Source organism: Zeus faber (assembly GCF_960531495.2).
Source record: "Zeus faber genome assembly, chromosome: 9".
NCBI classification, from domain to species: Eukaryota; Metazoa; Chordata; class Actinopteri; order Zeiformes; family Zeidae; genus Zeus; species Zeus faber.
Window position 1 is genome coordinate 27,171,805 of NC_137197.1, and position 13,682 is coordinate 27,185,486.

Here is a 13,682-nt window from a genome sequence, read left to right on the forward strand (position 1 = left end):
ATCACTCCCTTGTCCCTGTGTGGTCGCTCACAAGTGCCCCAGGGTGCTCGTCAACATCCATGTCGGGGATTTCCTCACACATTGACGAGGTTACACAATCTGCAATGCGTGGTGTTCTCGGTTCCCCCACGGGAGCATTCAATGTTGCATATTTGCATTTTAGTCCTACACGGTGGTGGTGGTGAGAGCGGGGGGTGGATTGATGATTCTGCCTCTGGGTTAATTCTTGACAAAGATTAATTGAGCTTCCTGCGCGCCTGCCATGGCGCGTGGTGCACAAGGAAGGGGAAAACACGGTTCAATGATGGCAATAATGTCTTTGAAAGTAGCGGTGCATGTAGCTGGCTGTCAAATAATTACTTAAGCAGAGAAGCACAAATAAGATTTGGGCCCTTTGGTCTTTGGAGGTTCCGAGGAGGAGTTAACCTCTGACTGTCTCCCCTATATCCAGGATAAATCCGGACCTGCAGCTCAAGCCTTTATCCCCCCTTAGCCCTCTCTTTTAGCCCCATGCTGCGTTTCTTTGTCACTCTCCTTCACTCTGAATCCACCAGTTTAGGTGTGTCACTGGGAAGGACGACTGCCACGGGCGAACACTGGCATTGTGCCGTCACACCAACACACTTTTAAATGGGTATGCCCACACAAGCACACACACCAATACACATGCACTAGCCCTAGAGGGCTCGGCATCTGCTACAGCCAGATGTGAGCCGTCAACGTAGGAGAAACCGACTTGGGCGTGCGCTCACACACACACGCACACACGCACGCACGCACGCACGCATGCACGCATGCACGCACGCACACACACAAATGTATTCATAAGGCACAATTATTGCATTCATTCATATTTTTTTTTTAATTGCACACAACAACCCCCCCACCCCCCAGCATACAAGTCCCCGAAGAGTGCAACATATGTTTCCCCCTCAACCATCGGGGAGTATGGCAAAGCAGGGGGGTAATGTTTATGAGCGAGTGTCATTAATATGACAAAACAAGGCTGGATGAGGGATTTACTGCGCACGCCGGTGCTGTTGCCGGCTGCCAGCCGCTCTTATCACTGCCTTCAACTGCTGTGAGCATCAGCATCGACATCCCGCCAGGGCCAACACCTATAGATCTAACGCGGGTACCTAGTTATCGCTACTGAATATATTTGTGAATAACATATATATGTGAGTCCATTGTGTATATCAGAGCTCATGCGATTGGTTTGTACTGAAATTTATTGGACAAATGATAATGAGCACATACAGTATATTTGACATTGCCTAAGAGACAGGTAAAACCTATATCTGTCCATGATTTCATATGTTGGACTGAAATCCATTAAGTGACAGCGTGTGGGTCATTCAGTTGGGGGGGGCCCAAGCTAAGGAACCCAAGCAGGTCCATCTGTCACCTCACCTGCACACACCCACGCACACAGCACACATGGATGCCCACTAATTCCGAGCAATTCAGCAGAACCTCAACCGAGTAACACCTCCACTCGTAATTAAAGCTGTGACAAGCTGAGAAACTGGCTAGTCGGCTTGAACCGGTGGAAAAACAAAGTTATTGCATTTTGTTCTACTCTCTGGCCGGGTGTCATATAAGGGACCACGAGGAAATAAAAAGTTTGTCTCGCCCCGGTATTTACAGACACATAGCAAACTATAGATGTGGTTTTGGATCACTGACACTGTGAAATGGGATGAAAACTGTTTTGGAATGACAAGTAGCTTAGCCAATCAGATTACATTTCTCATTCCATTACTTTTATTTTGTTGGTTGTGGTACAGAAAACCTAAATTTATTCCCTTCACTCTAACTGCATTTTTCTGCACTTTACACTCGAGTCCAAATGGACGAGATCGGTGCCCAGCAGAAAAGGAAATACAGTGTTGCAAATTTGTATTATAGCTCTTAAAGTGAGGTGGCAGTACCACATGCACAGGCCGGCAGCCTGTGATGGAAATAAAACTCGGGTTGAATAGAACAGAATACAATTTATTTAATTTCAATGTCAGACATGTTTATATTTGTTTAATGCCATTGATTATTACTGATCAAAATAAATAGAGATATAACTCTGTGTGTGTGTGTGTGTGTGTGTGTGTGTGTGTGTGTGTGTGTGTGTGTGTGTGTGTGTGTGTGTGTGTGTGTGTGTGTGTGTGTGTGTGTGTGTGTATGTGTGCGTGCGTGCGTGGGTGCGTCCATGGGTGCGTGCATGCGTGTGTGCTTGCATCTCTGAATAGACTGGGACATGCATGCATTACAGTCCAATTGTGCCCCCACGTAAAGGGGTTAAAAAACAAGCGGCATGTCTATTTGTGACAGGGAGAGATAAGATCCATTTCCACCAGCACTCCGCCTCACCCACTGTCTCTCAATTTCACCCCCCCCCCCTTCTCTCGCTCACTACGGAAACTGGACACCGGCCAAATGTGAACGCATCATATGGAGCTGGCTCTAATAGGACGACTTCGACAAGGCTCAAACTCCCAGCAGATTCATCCTATTAGACACAATGTTCTGCTCTTCCCTGTTGTCCTTGACAACACGGTGCTGAGTTCCACTTAGTCATTGGTGAAGTTTTGAAAAATATAAATAATTTCTAACCCCTAACTCAAGGCTCACCTTCATCCATCGCATGGTTTCAGTCAATAAGTCGAAGGATTGATTTGGCAATCTGTTGGACCCTGGCCATTGTGTGAGTATTGATTAAAATGGGTGGAAGTGATCCATGTTAGGGCTCGTTTCTTAGTGATTTACAATGACTCACCAGCTGATAGGTAACTTGAGAAATGATTAATTGTAGAAAATGCAGTCTGCAATGCAGGCTGCACACAAGGGCTGCAATATTGGGTTTGGATCACTTGGATTTTATTCATCCACAACTGCAAAATCAAAACGATCTACTTCAATCACGTCAATAAATACACACATTGCACACGTACATCAAACTCCTTGAGGTCCACCTATTCATCATTTGAATTGAATGTCCTCTTAGCCAACCCGAGCTAAAAGCTCAACTAAAAAGGAGATTTGTGTCCATCAGCTAGGTTCTGTGTACGTGTTTATGTGCATGACTGGAAAAGATTCCGACATTCCATCACTCTACGCAGGCGACACCGTCCTCTCCGTCCTAAACGCTCTGTCCGGCTCTTTGTCTCCCCCTACTGTCCGCAGGGCGGTGGTGCACATCCAGGTGAACGACGTCAACGAGTTCGCCCCGGTGTTCCGCGAGTCCCAGTACCACGCGGCAGTGACCGAGGCCAAAATCTACGACAGCATCCTGCAGGTGGAGGCCACCGATCAGGACTGCTCGCCACAGTACAGTCAGATCTGCAATTACCAGATCACCGCCACCAACACACCCTTTGCCATAGACCGAAATGGTGAGTAGCGATAATTCAGCCCGTGTGAGCACTAAGCAGATGGCGGAATGAGGAACTGGATAAAAAGATGACGGTAGCGCATTACAGCCTTTCAGGTTTGAGTCAGATGTGCTTGTTGGTACCACTGTAGATTTTCCCCCATAGGAACATACACCTGGACGTGTATGCCCAGTATTGTGTCGATGGGAAATCTTGATATTTTGCTGTTCAACTACCTTATTAAGGTAGCATCTGTAGGACTGTACAGGGCCCATCACAAGTTAGCGTGGTCATGCATCTTCATTGACAGGTTTGGTACTCTAACAGTGATGCATGATTAATTCTTCACACGTCATTCCTTCATTTATCACCGCTGCAGTTAGCAGGTACCCTTCCTAACCTCTGTGAATCTGACAGCCTCTTGCCTGGCCTGACAGCGTACAACCTGGTGCTTGAGTACTGTGGTTTTTCACAAAACGCCACATTTTGATGATCATTCCGAACATTTGCTGAAATATTAGGCGGGAGAAAAAGGCTGAGCCCATTAGATCTGTTGAAATGTATTTCCTTCTTTTATTTGACTAAAATTATGCTTTTGTCTCTCTTGAATTTGCAGCACAGATTTAATTTTATGTGCATTTTACCCTTGATATTATCTGATGTCATCTTCATGACTTTATGACTTCATTCCTTCCCCCAACAGTGGGGTCAGTCCCACAGAGAGCACAGACACACACACACACACACACACACACACACACACACACACACACACACACACACACACACACACACACACACAGACACACACACACAGTATGTGTAGAAACTGGCAGGGAAAGTAAATCCCCTGACAGATATCTTTCCCTGGGGTAGGACACGCTCTTTGCCACCCAAGGACAAAGTCAAGCTTTGCCCCAAGACCCAGCAGCCACAACAAATCAGATGGCGGACATCTGTGCGCTCACACACACACACACACACAGACACACACACACACACAGACACACACACACACACACACACACACACACACACTCACACACACACACACACAAAACACATCTGATCTGATCACATTTTAGGACTCCTCAATACTTGCACATCCGGGGCTGAGACCCCCCCCCCCACCCCATCAGTCTCAGAGGCTGGACCTCCGGGAGGGGGGCTGAGCTCCAGTTTCACACCATTAACCTTGACATTGAAAAAGCTTTTATTGTCACCATTTATCACATACTCTCACCCTTAATACTTCTGGGTTGCTAAACGCTTCATCCGTCTTCGGTTTTGCATTTTTTTTAATTCAAATTCGAACTGGATGGCGAGCAAAAAAAGATGAAGTCTTTGACTTTCATACATGCCACCACCGCCAAATAGGCGGTGCTTATTGTCTGCTGAATGACGTAAGGTAATGGAATGTAAACAACTCATATTCAGCTGGTGTCCTGAGCCAGCACCTCCTGTGTAAGCTTCCGTAAAAACTCCGGCTTCTGTGTTGTTTTGGAGGCACTCGGTGCCACGCGACTGCTCCAATTTTTCTTGTTGCCAAGCGCTATGGTTAGCAATAAAAGAGGCTGACGGGGTGAGGTGAGGGCCAAACCGTACAGTCAATGATACATGTTCTGTAGCTGGAGTGCTCTCTCTCTCTCTCTTTCTCTCTCTCTCTCTCACACACACACACTTCTCTTTCTCTCTCTCGCTAACTGAATGGGTCTCACTATACCTTTGACCACTGACTACAGGCTCTTAGAGTGCTCTTAAACACAAGAGCACCTATGGGAGAGAAGGTGGTGGAGTAACAGAGGGAGTGAAGAGGGGCTGCGGGTCAGAGTAGAATTTTTATTTATTTATTTTTTAACCTGTGCTGTCAGCATGCTGGGCATACAACAAAGAGTATTTTTATGCCATTGCATTCAGGACAGAGTTATTCTGCAAGTGGAGTTCAATGCAAGTCTTTATTAATTCTTAAATCATCAAGAACTGCTGCAATGACTCTGTCCTGTGGATGACCTATAGGATGACAAGAGCACAGTTTTTTGGTTATAGAGAACCACCACCAACCCCTCTCTTTGGAGAACTATTTATCATGTTTGGGTCTATAAACAACTGATCACTACTCCAAGAGGGGGAGAATCACCACGGGTGAGACAACATAGAACCAAACAACATTTACACGAAAACATAAACATTTGGACGACAACATGTATTGAAAAACAGAGTTAATCAGGTCCAGGAAAACCAGAACAACAATTTGGCACGTGGCCCTTTCCTGTCATAGTTATGGCAGTAAATGAGGGAGGAAGGGAGAGGATTGCAACCAGTAGGTTGCTGGGGTGCACTCGAAGCAGGTGTGGTGGTGTGTGTGTGTGTGTGTGTGTGTGTGTGTGTGTGTGTGTGTGTGTGTGTGTGTGTGCGTGCGTGCGTGCGTGCGTGCGTGTGTGTAAGGTGTCCACCGGTGAGTGTACAGGACTTATCCCAATTGGTTCTGTTGTATAAGGTCGGTATTATGTTGTAGCGCCTCCAAGCAGCGGAAAAGGCCCCTAAGCCCCCCCCCCCACCCCCGAGCTCCGCAGCTGCATAGACACCTCGAGCATAGGAAAGCCCCGAGCACCCAGCCCTGCAGCCACAGAAGACCCCAGGGCCCCCAGAGAAGCCGGATGCCCGCGGGGCAACCCCCACACCTGGCCCCGAGGAGCATAACCCAGTCACAGGGAGCACGACGAGACACCGCACCCTGGGCGTGCACTCACGACCCTCCCCCGTGTGCAGGCACAAGACGCAGCCGCAGGCGCAGAACCCAGGCCGCGGACGCCAGGCATGGACCACAGGCCCGAATCCAGGCCCCGTGCCAACAGACTGACACCCCGCTCGAACCGCCCACCCTGCAGGTGTGCCGGCGGGACCCCATGCCCACCCGCGCCCTGGGCATGGGCAGGGCCCGCCGACCAGATGCACCACCCGGCCGTGAGCGCCGAGCGCCGGTCCATGTAGCAGGGTGTGCTCAGCACGGGGCACCCGGATGTTTGCCCCCCTTGCCGACGCCAGCAGGCCATCATATATATGGGCCCTCCACCATTCCCAGGCACCCGGGGGATGGTGTTAAAATTGCGGGGTGTGGGGGTGCGAGTCCTTCAGGCAAGTCGAACCCAAATCACTCGCACCCCTCCTGCCCTGTAGACTCTGGTCTGGTGGAATGTTCTTCGGAGTAGGATTGGTGTGCGAGTGTATGTGTTCTAAGCTAATGTAAGTGGGATTCAAATTTCGGGACGGACGAGAAGCACGCTGGGGCAGGAGCGTGACAGGCAAGATGGCAGCCACCATCTTGCATGAATGTTTAAAGAAACACACTGTAACAGCTAAACAAAAGGGTGATGGAGCAGGGATTTATTGTGGGCAGAGGGAGGAGTTTTTGGAAAAGCTGACACTGAACGGTAAAAAATGAGATGTCGTTGGCCGTTGGAGGTTGGTAGACAGAGGTAGAGGTAGAGAGAAAGAGTCAGAGAGAGGTAGGAGAGAGTAAGGTAGAGCGATGGAGGCTGACAGAGGGAGGTAGAGAGAAAGAGACATAGAGGGAGGTAGCGAGAGGGAGGATGAGAGAGGAAGAGAAATAGAGAGGGAGGTAGGCCGAGATGTAGGCAAAGAGAGGGAGGCAGAGAGAAAGAGTGAGAGAAAGCGAGAGAGAGAGAGAGAGGGAGAGGTAGAACACGACAGAACAGTCGAGGCAGCAAACAGTGAAATGGGATAAGCCAGAACAGTGACAGACAGCGCTGTTCCTAACAGCGGCTGAGACCACGTAGGGGGAGAGAGAGAGAGAGAGAGAGAGAGAGAGAGAGAGAGAGAGAGAGAGAGAGAGAGAATGAGGAAGGCTAATGAGGAGGTTAGCAAAAGCCACCCTCGACCCCACCTCCACCATCCCTCTCTCTCTTCCCAGACAGCCCAACATTTAAATGAACTACCCACATCCTCCATGAATCTCTCCCTGGACTAAACCATCGATTTGAGAGTTTAATTTATGATTTCAAACTTTCTTTTCCGGCCAGCGTTGGGCTGTCCAAACACCATTATTCTACGCCTCCCCCAGTGCTCTGGTGTCTCTTAAAGATCCCCCCTTGGTTCTACGCTTCGTAATCCATCCGTAGTCACGAGCTCATCAAATATTAAAGCGGGCATTAGAACTACAAGAGCTCCCTTCATGCACTCTGCCCGGCGGGAGAAAGTGGCTGGCGGTTCCCCAGGGCCGCTCTGCACTATTAGTCAACTGTAGGAGGAACAGATGTGTCAAGGAGAGGAGAGGGGAGAGGAGAAGGAGGAGAGATACCTGTTTGTTAGTTTGTTTGTTTGTGGAGTTTTTTGTGGCTAAGCAATCACAGCGCCTGCTGTTTGGGTGCCACGCCCAAGCACTTAGGTCAGGCGCGCAGCCGCAGGGTGTCGACGGGTGTTGGGGAAGCGGAGCATGGGGTCTTTGCATACTTAATTAGTTACGGGGGTGGGATTAATTTTTGCGCCACGTTGTTCTGCTCTACATTCCCCGAAAAAGTTGTTAAACAATTATGAATCATAGTCTCGATGTATTGTCCGAATGGGAAGCGTATGAAATAATATTGTGAAGCCCCATTAAAAGTCTGGTCAGGGGTTAGGGGAGTTGAGTGCATAGGTCTAGCCATTGCCATTATATATATAAAAAAATGTATAAACATATACATATTGTGTAAATTAATATATAAAATAAAGAAGTTATGGCATAGTTCATAGTTATGGCAGTAAATGAGGGAGGAAGGGAGAGGAATGCAACCTTATTCTATTCTATTAGACAAGAAGTTACTTGGGTTTTTTTTCTTATGATGTATAAAGCAGTATCCATTACATACGTGCTTCACAACAGTGTGTATATGTATATATATATATATATATATATATATATATATATATATATATATATATATATATATATACATTATACAGTGTGTATTCAATATTTATTTTCAGTGGCTGGGACTCATGATATGATTATAAAGCACTTTTAATTACGCTTTTATCTCTGCGGTTTTTACACAACGTTCCCAGCTTTTAGTAAAGTTCCATCACGGCTGCGCCAGGATTAATATAGCAGCGTAGAAAATGCTCTGATCAGTGTGCAACGTCAGGTTTTCCCACCAGCCAGTGTTCCCCACTGTTGCGGTCGAACTTCTGCTTTATCCGAATGTAAAATCAAAAATGTCAACCCCCTACCCCCCACCCCTGCTGCCCACCCCCCACCAGGCAACATCCGCAACACAGAGAAGCTGAGCTATGACCAGCAGCAGCAGTACCAGATCCAGGTGACGGCCTGGGACTGCGGCCAGAAGAGAGCCCTGCACAGCGTCCCTGTCCACATTGACGTCATGCCCGTCTGCAAGCCCGGCTGGCAAGGTATGTGTCTGTGTGTGTGCACATAGGGCTTAAAGGGACAACACACCTAATGTAGACATCGGAATCGTCAGGACATGGTTGGTGTCCTCCTAATCTGAAAAGGCTTTTAAACGCTGGTGTTAGAGTTAGTTAAATGTTTTATATGCATCTCTTGTGATTCAAACATTTAGTAATGCTGTTTTAAGTCAACGTAATCCCAACTAATCTTGTTTTTGAAGGTTTCTCTAGGTGTCCCCATAAACAAACTATACCGGTGTGTATGGGAGAGTCTGTGTGTGTTTGTGTGCGTGTGTGTGTGTGTGTGTGTGTGTGGGTGTGTGTGTGTGTGTGTGTGCAAGATAGGACTCCACGCAGACATTATACACAGAAATAATTACTCTCACACGTTTGTCTCTGTTTGCCTGTGTGTGTGTGTGTGTGTGTGTGTGTGTGTGTGTGTGTGTGTGTGAGTGTGTGTGTGTGTGTGTGCGTACCCCGCCTGGAGTGTGTGACGGGCCACTCGTGGAAGCGTGCGTCCGTCATTTTTCCTCATTTATGTCATCACATCATGGCTGCACGCCCCGTCCTCTGTTTACCTATTCATCTCTCTCTCTCTCTCTCTCTCTCTCTCTCTCTCTCTCTCTCTCACACTCTCTCTGTCCTTCTGTTTCTCTTTCTTCCCCTTCTTGTTCCTGCGATCTCTGAGGAATTGCTCCTGTCAGGTTGGTTCGTTGTGATCAACGGCACTTTTAGTGAGAGCACCATGACACGGCCGACATGGCTCTTAGCGCGTCACATAGTCTACCGCGGCAGTAACAAGGGCCGCACTAATGCTACGCCCCTACACTAGCAACAGCAACAGCGACGACAACGACGACATGAATGGCCCCAAACATAACTGTTGGTGCAGTTTACACCTGTCTGATCAGACGGAAGGAAGGAACCTGTGGAGCAGTGGACCCAGGGTGTCCAGTACAGTAACAATGGGACAAGGATGACCTTTCATAGCAGTAGAGTGATGAGAAAAAATATTAGGATTAAGTTACGCACATTTCTTAAAATAAATGATTAGTATTACGATTAATTTGCCATTGAGTGAAAATCACTCATAATTCTGACAAAGAAAAAAAAATATATTGAATGATATAATAATAATGGATTATTGATGTATTAATTTTGTCTATATGATAATAATAAATATTAATTATGTCTTTATATTTATTATATTATTATTATTTTTTTTAATTTTTTGTTATTATCATTATCATTATTATTATTATTATTATTATTATTATTGTTATTAATAATCCTTATAATATTGTTATTATTAGTCGTAGTATTAGCCCATAGGGCTGGATATCCTATGGATATTGTTCCGGGGAAATTCTCTGAATTTGGAAATTCTAAACTATTTGAAACAGAACCGGCAATTCTCTTCGGCACAACCTATGAACACTGTTTTCGTCTTTCGTCTCTTTGAACCGATATGTCACAAACATCTCGGTGTTGGAGTTTCATCAAAATCAATCCACATAGAAAGCAGAGATGGGTGAAAAACCAACCAAATTTGATCAATATCACAGACGTGGTCCAATGTATTTCACGCCAAACTATGTCCAACCCAGCTGAAAGTATCTTGAACACAATAATGAAATAAGCTACGGAGCAGATACCGAGATATTAGTTTGGCCCAAAATATTCCGTTGGTCTTGCTTAACTCACACGTGACACGTCTCATTCTGAAATGAACGAGATGAGATATACAGTATGACTCTATGACGTCATCATATTATTTACTATAAATGTACAGATTCAGATTGAGAATGTCTAGTCAGGTCGTGTCCAGTGTGCGGCGTAGACCCCGTTATGTACCTTCTTACCTGGTAGATGATATTTTATCTCTTTGGTCCCCATTACTTTGACAAATTAATTCAAAAAACAGTAGTCCGCAAAAACATGTGACCAGGTTGAGTCGATTCCACTGAAATGTGCGACTGAGTGATGCGATCAAGATCCGGCGAGCGGTCGGAAAAATAGAAGCCGTGCAATGGTAATTACTCACAGAAATACCACAATGTTTTTGAACGTAACTTATTGAAAATGTATTCCAAAGAAAAAAGTCACCACTAAAATGATCTAAGTTTGACTACCTTTGTATACTTTGCACAGATTCGGGAACTTTGTAACCTTCGAAACCTGTAATACGTATCTAACATGACTAAACTGGACCCTGTGTATTGTTGCCTGCAGCTATATTTATTATTATAATTATTATTACTATTATATTATATAATATAATTATTATATATTTATATAATAATTATATTCAATATTTAAAAATCGAATGTAAGGCAACTTCTGGTCATTTAACAGTGATCGCTGCCCTGATCGTTTACTGTTCAAGGTGCGCTCCTCCGGCTGACCGCTCATCATTTACCGCACACTTTAATCCTCATGTCAATCAAAGAGCCACGCCCACTCGTTTTTTTTTCCACCCGCTCTGTCCTCAGCCCCGGGCTCATCAATCAATCCTGACACCTGCTGTTTGGAAACGTAGGGATGAGAAGTTAAGTTGGGTCAGGATTTTCCGGTGACTTTCTTCCGCGAAAACTTTTTCCGGCGCTGTGCCATCAGCTGTGCCGGGTTGTTGTGTGTTACACGATGGAAATGACCGCCTGAGTCTGAATCGATCGATCAATGTAGCGTGTATCAAATAAAACTGTCGAGTCACATGAGGCAGGCCACAGGATCACGCAGAGTATCGTCATAGAAACAGTTGTACACAACAAGAGACTATTTAAATCAGGGGTCTCAAACTCAACTTACCTGGGGGCCGCTGGAGGTAGAGTCTGGGTGAGGCTGGGCCGCATCAAGTATTCCACAAAGAAAGGGTTTGAAGTATTCCAAAAAAAAGTACAACTTCTTTTCCCTTTCCTATTGCAACACTATGCTGTCTTTATTAGGTCACTGATTACTCTTGTTGAGTCCGCCCACTTCCTGAGTCCTCTGTACCTTGCACTGGGTGACAGGATATATTTTCCTTCCACTTAGTGTCACTCTGGAATCACGTTTCAACCAAGTGACTAACGCGTTGGCTAACTTGTCAACAAACACCACCGGAAGCTGTCACAAGCCTGAGCTATGGTAGCCCATAAGTGATAAAAAAAAAATAAAACACCCAGGGCAACGGCTCGGCAAAAAGGTGCGTGTGAGAAAAACGCGCGGGCCGCACTAACGCTAAACTTTGATGTCAAGTAGGGGGCCGCAAAATATCGTACCGCGGGCCTCAACTGGCCTGCGGGCCGCGAGTTTGAGACCCCTGATTTAAATTCTCCGATTACCCTAGAATGCATGTTTTATATCGCTTAATATTTGTTGTTATATATACATTTGGGCATATTGAATTAGTTCACATTTAATTCACATCGTCAAAATAAACTTAAAATACAATTCCTGGGAGGAGCCACTGGAGAGGAGACTAACGTGTTTTGTATGCTTCAGTATTATTGGACAATTGGATCGAATGAACTTCCTCATCTATGACAGAGTGTCCTGGAATGAAATAGCCTTAATGAACCCCCCACCCCCATTAATGGCATAATTATCTTCGAGCTTTCATCAGCTCCATCAACCTGCACTTTCATCAACTCATTATGTTGAGTAGTTTTCAGTCACTCCGACTCCTTCGTACATGAGCAAAAAGCAAGAAAAAAAGGCTCACAACTACTTGTCCAGGTATTACATTATTTTATCAAAGCATTAAAAAACGGGAGTCGGAGAACCTGAACGAGCAGTTGCTGAGTAAATTCACGTCAGAGCTCAAGGACGATAGTCGCGGTGTGTTTGCGGCGAACAGATAAAACGAGGGGGAAAAAAAAACACTTAAAGGAAGAAATGTAGGGGAACGCACAGACACCTTGTAGTCTCGCCCTTGCTCGTGAGGAGGAATGCTCAACATGTTTTACCATAATGTGCATATGCTACGAACCAAGATAAACATATTGCCGCTGTGGGTGTATAGACGGACTCGACGCGCGCGCACACACACACACACACACACACACACACACTCACACACACCCACACGGACACTCACAGCAGCCAAGACTGCCGTGGGTTTACTGAGTGACATTAACACTCTCCCAAGGCTTGGAGCTAATCCTCTCTTTGAAATACATTTGCACTTTTTTTTCCTGTGTATGTTCCCTCCAAATGAGAATTTTTTGCCAAAACCGAAAAGGTTTTGACGACACACACACACGCACACACACATGCACACATGCACACACACGCAGCTTCCCCCACTGACGAAAAGGACAGTTGTCCCTAAGAGCACTGTTTGGAATGGCAGTGGTATGTGTGTGTGTGTGTGTGTGTGTATGTGTGTGTGTGTGTGTGTGTGTGTGTGTGTGTGTGTGTCTGTGTGTGTGTGTGTGTGTGTGTGTGTGTGTGTGTGTGTGTGTGTGTGCTGGTGAGATGGACGGAGATCAGGGAATATTTTATAGGACTCGCTGTTGGTATATCAGAGGCATGCTGAAGAAATGTGACGCTTACACATACACACACAAACACACACACACACACAAACACACACACTTTCACACCGACAACTACACAAACACTGTAGTGCATGCGGACACAGGCACACCAACACACGTTCACGTTCATCCAAAGTTCGGGAATCTAACCTTCCATGCATAACAACATTTCCCTCAATAGGTTATTTTGTTTTCTTATTCCCCCATATTCCAGCATTTTATCACAGGGAAAAAGAAAGAATGTGTGCGCACACACACACACGCACGTCTGTGTATGTGTGTGTGTGTGTGTGTGTGTGTGTGTGTGTGTGTGTGTGTGTGTGTGTGTGTGTGTACATGCATGTGTGTGTACACCATAGGGTCGGCGTGCTTTCACACAAGCTGTTGC

The 13,682-nt window shown here is 46.0% G+C and overlaps 1 protein-coding gene across 1 annotated transcript in view; it reads left to right on the forward strand.

The window, feature by feature from the left end:
- The window catches only part of LOC307234884 (calsyntenin-2-like), a gene marked incomplete at both ends in the record, with an annotated part of 245,052 nt that overhangs the window by 168,576 nt on the left and 62,794 nt on the right, over window positions 1-13,682 (forward strand). The window contains 2 exons of the mRNA XM_080006750.1: window positions 3,181-3,389; window positions 8,628-8,777. Coding sequence (XP_079862876.1) covers window positions 3,181-3,389; window positions 8,628-8,777 — 359 coding nt within the window. The remainder of the gene's footprint in view (window positions 1-3,180; window positions 3,390-8,627; window positions 8,778-13,682) is intronic.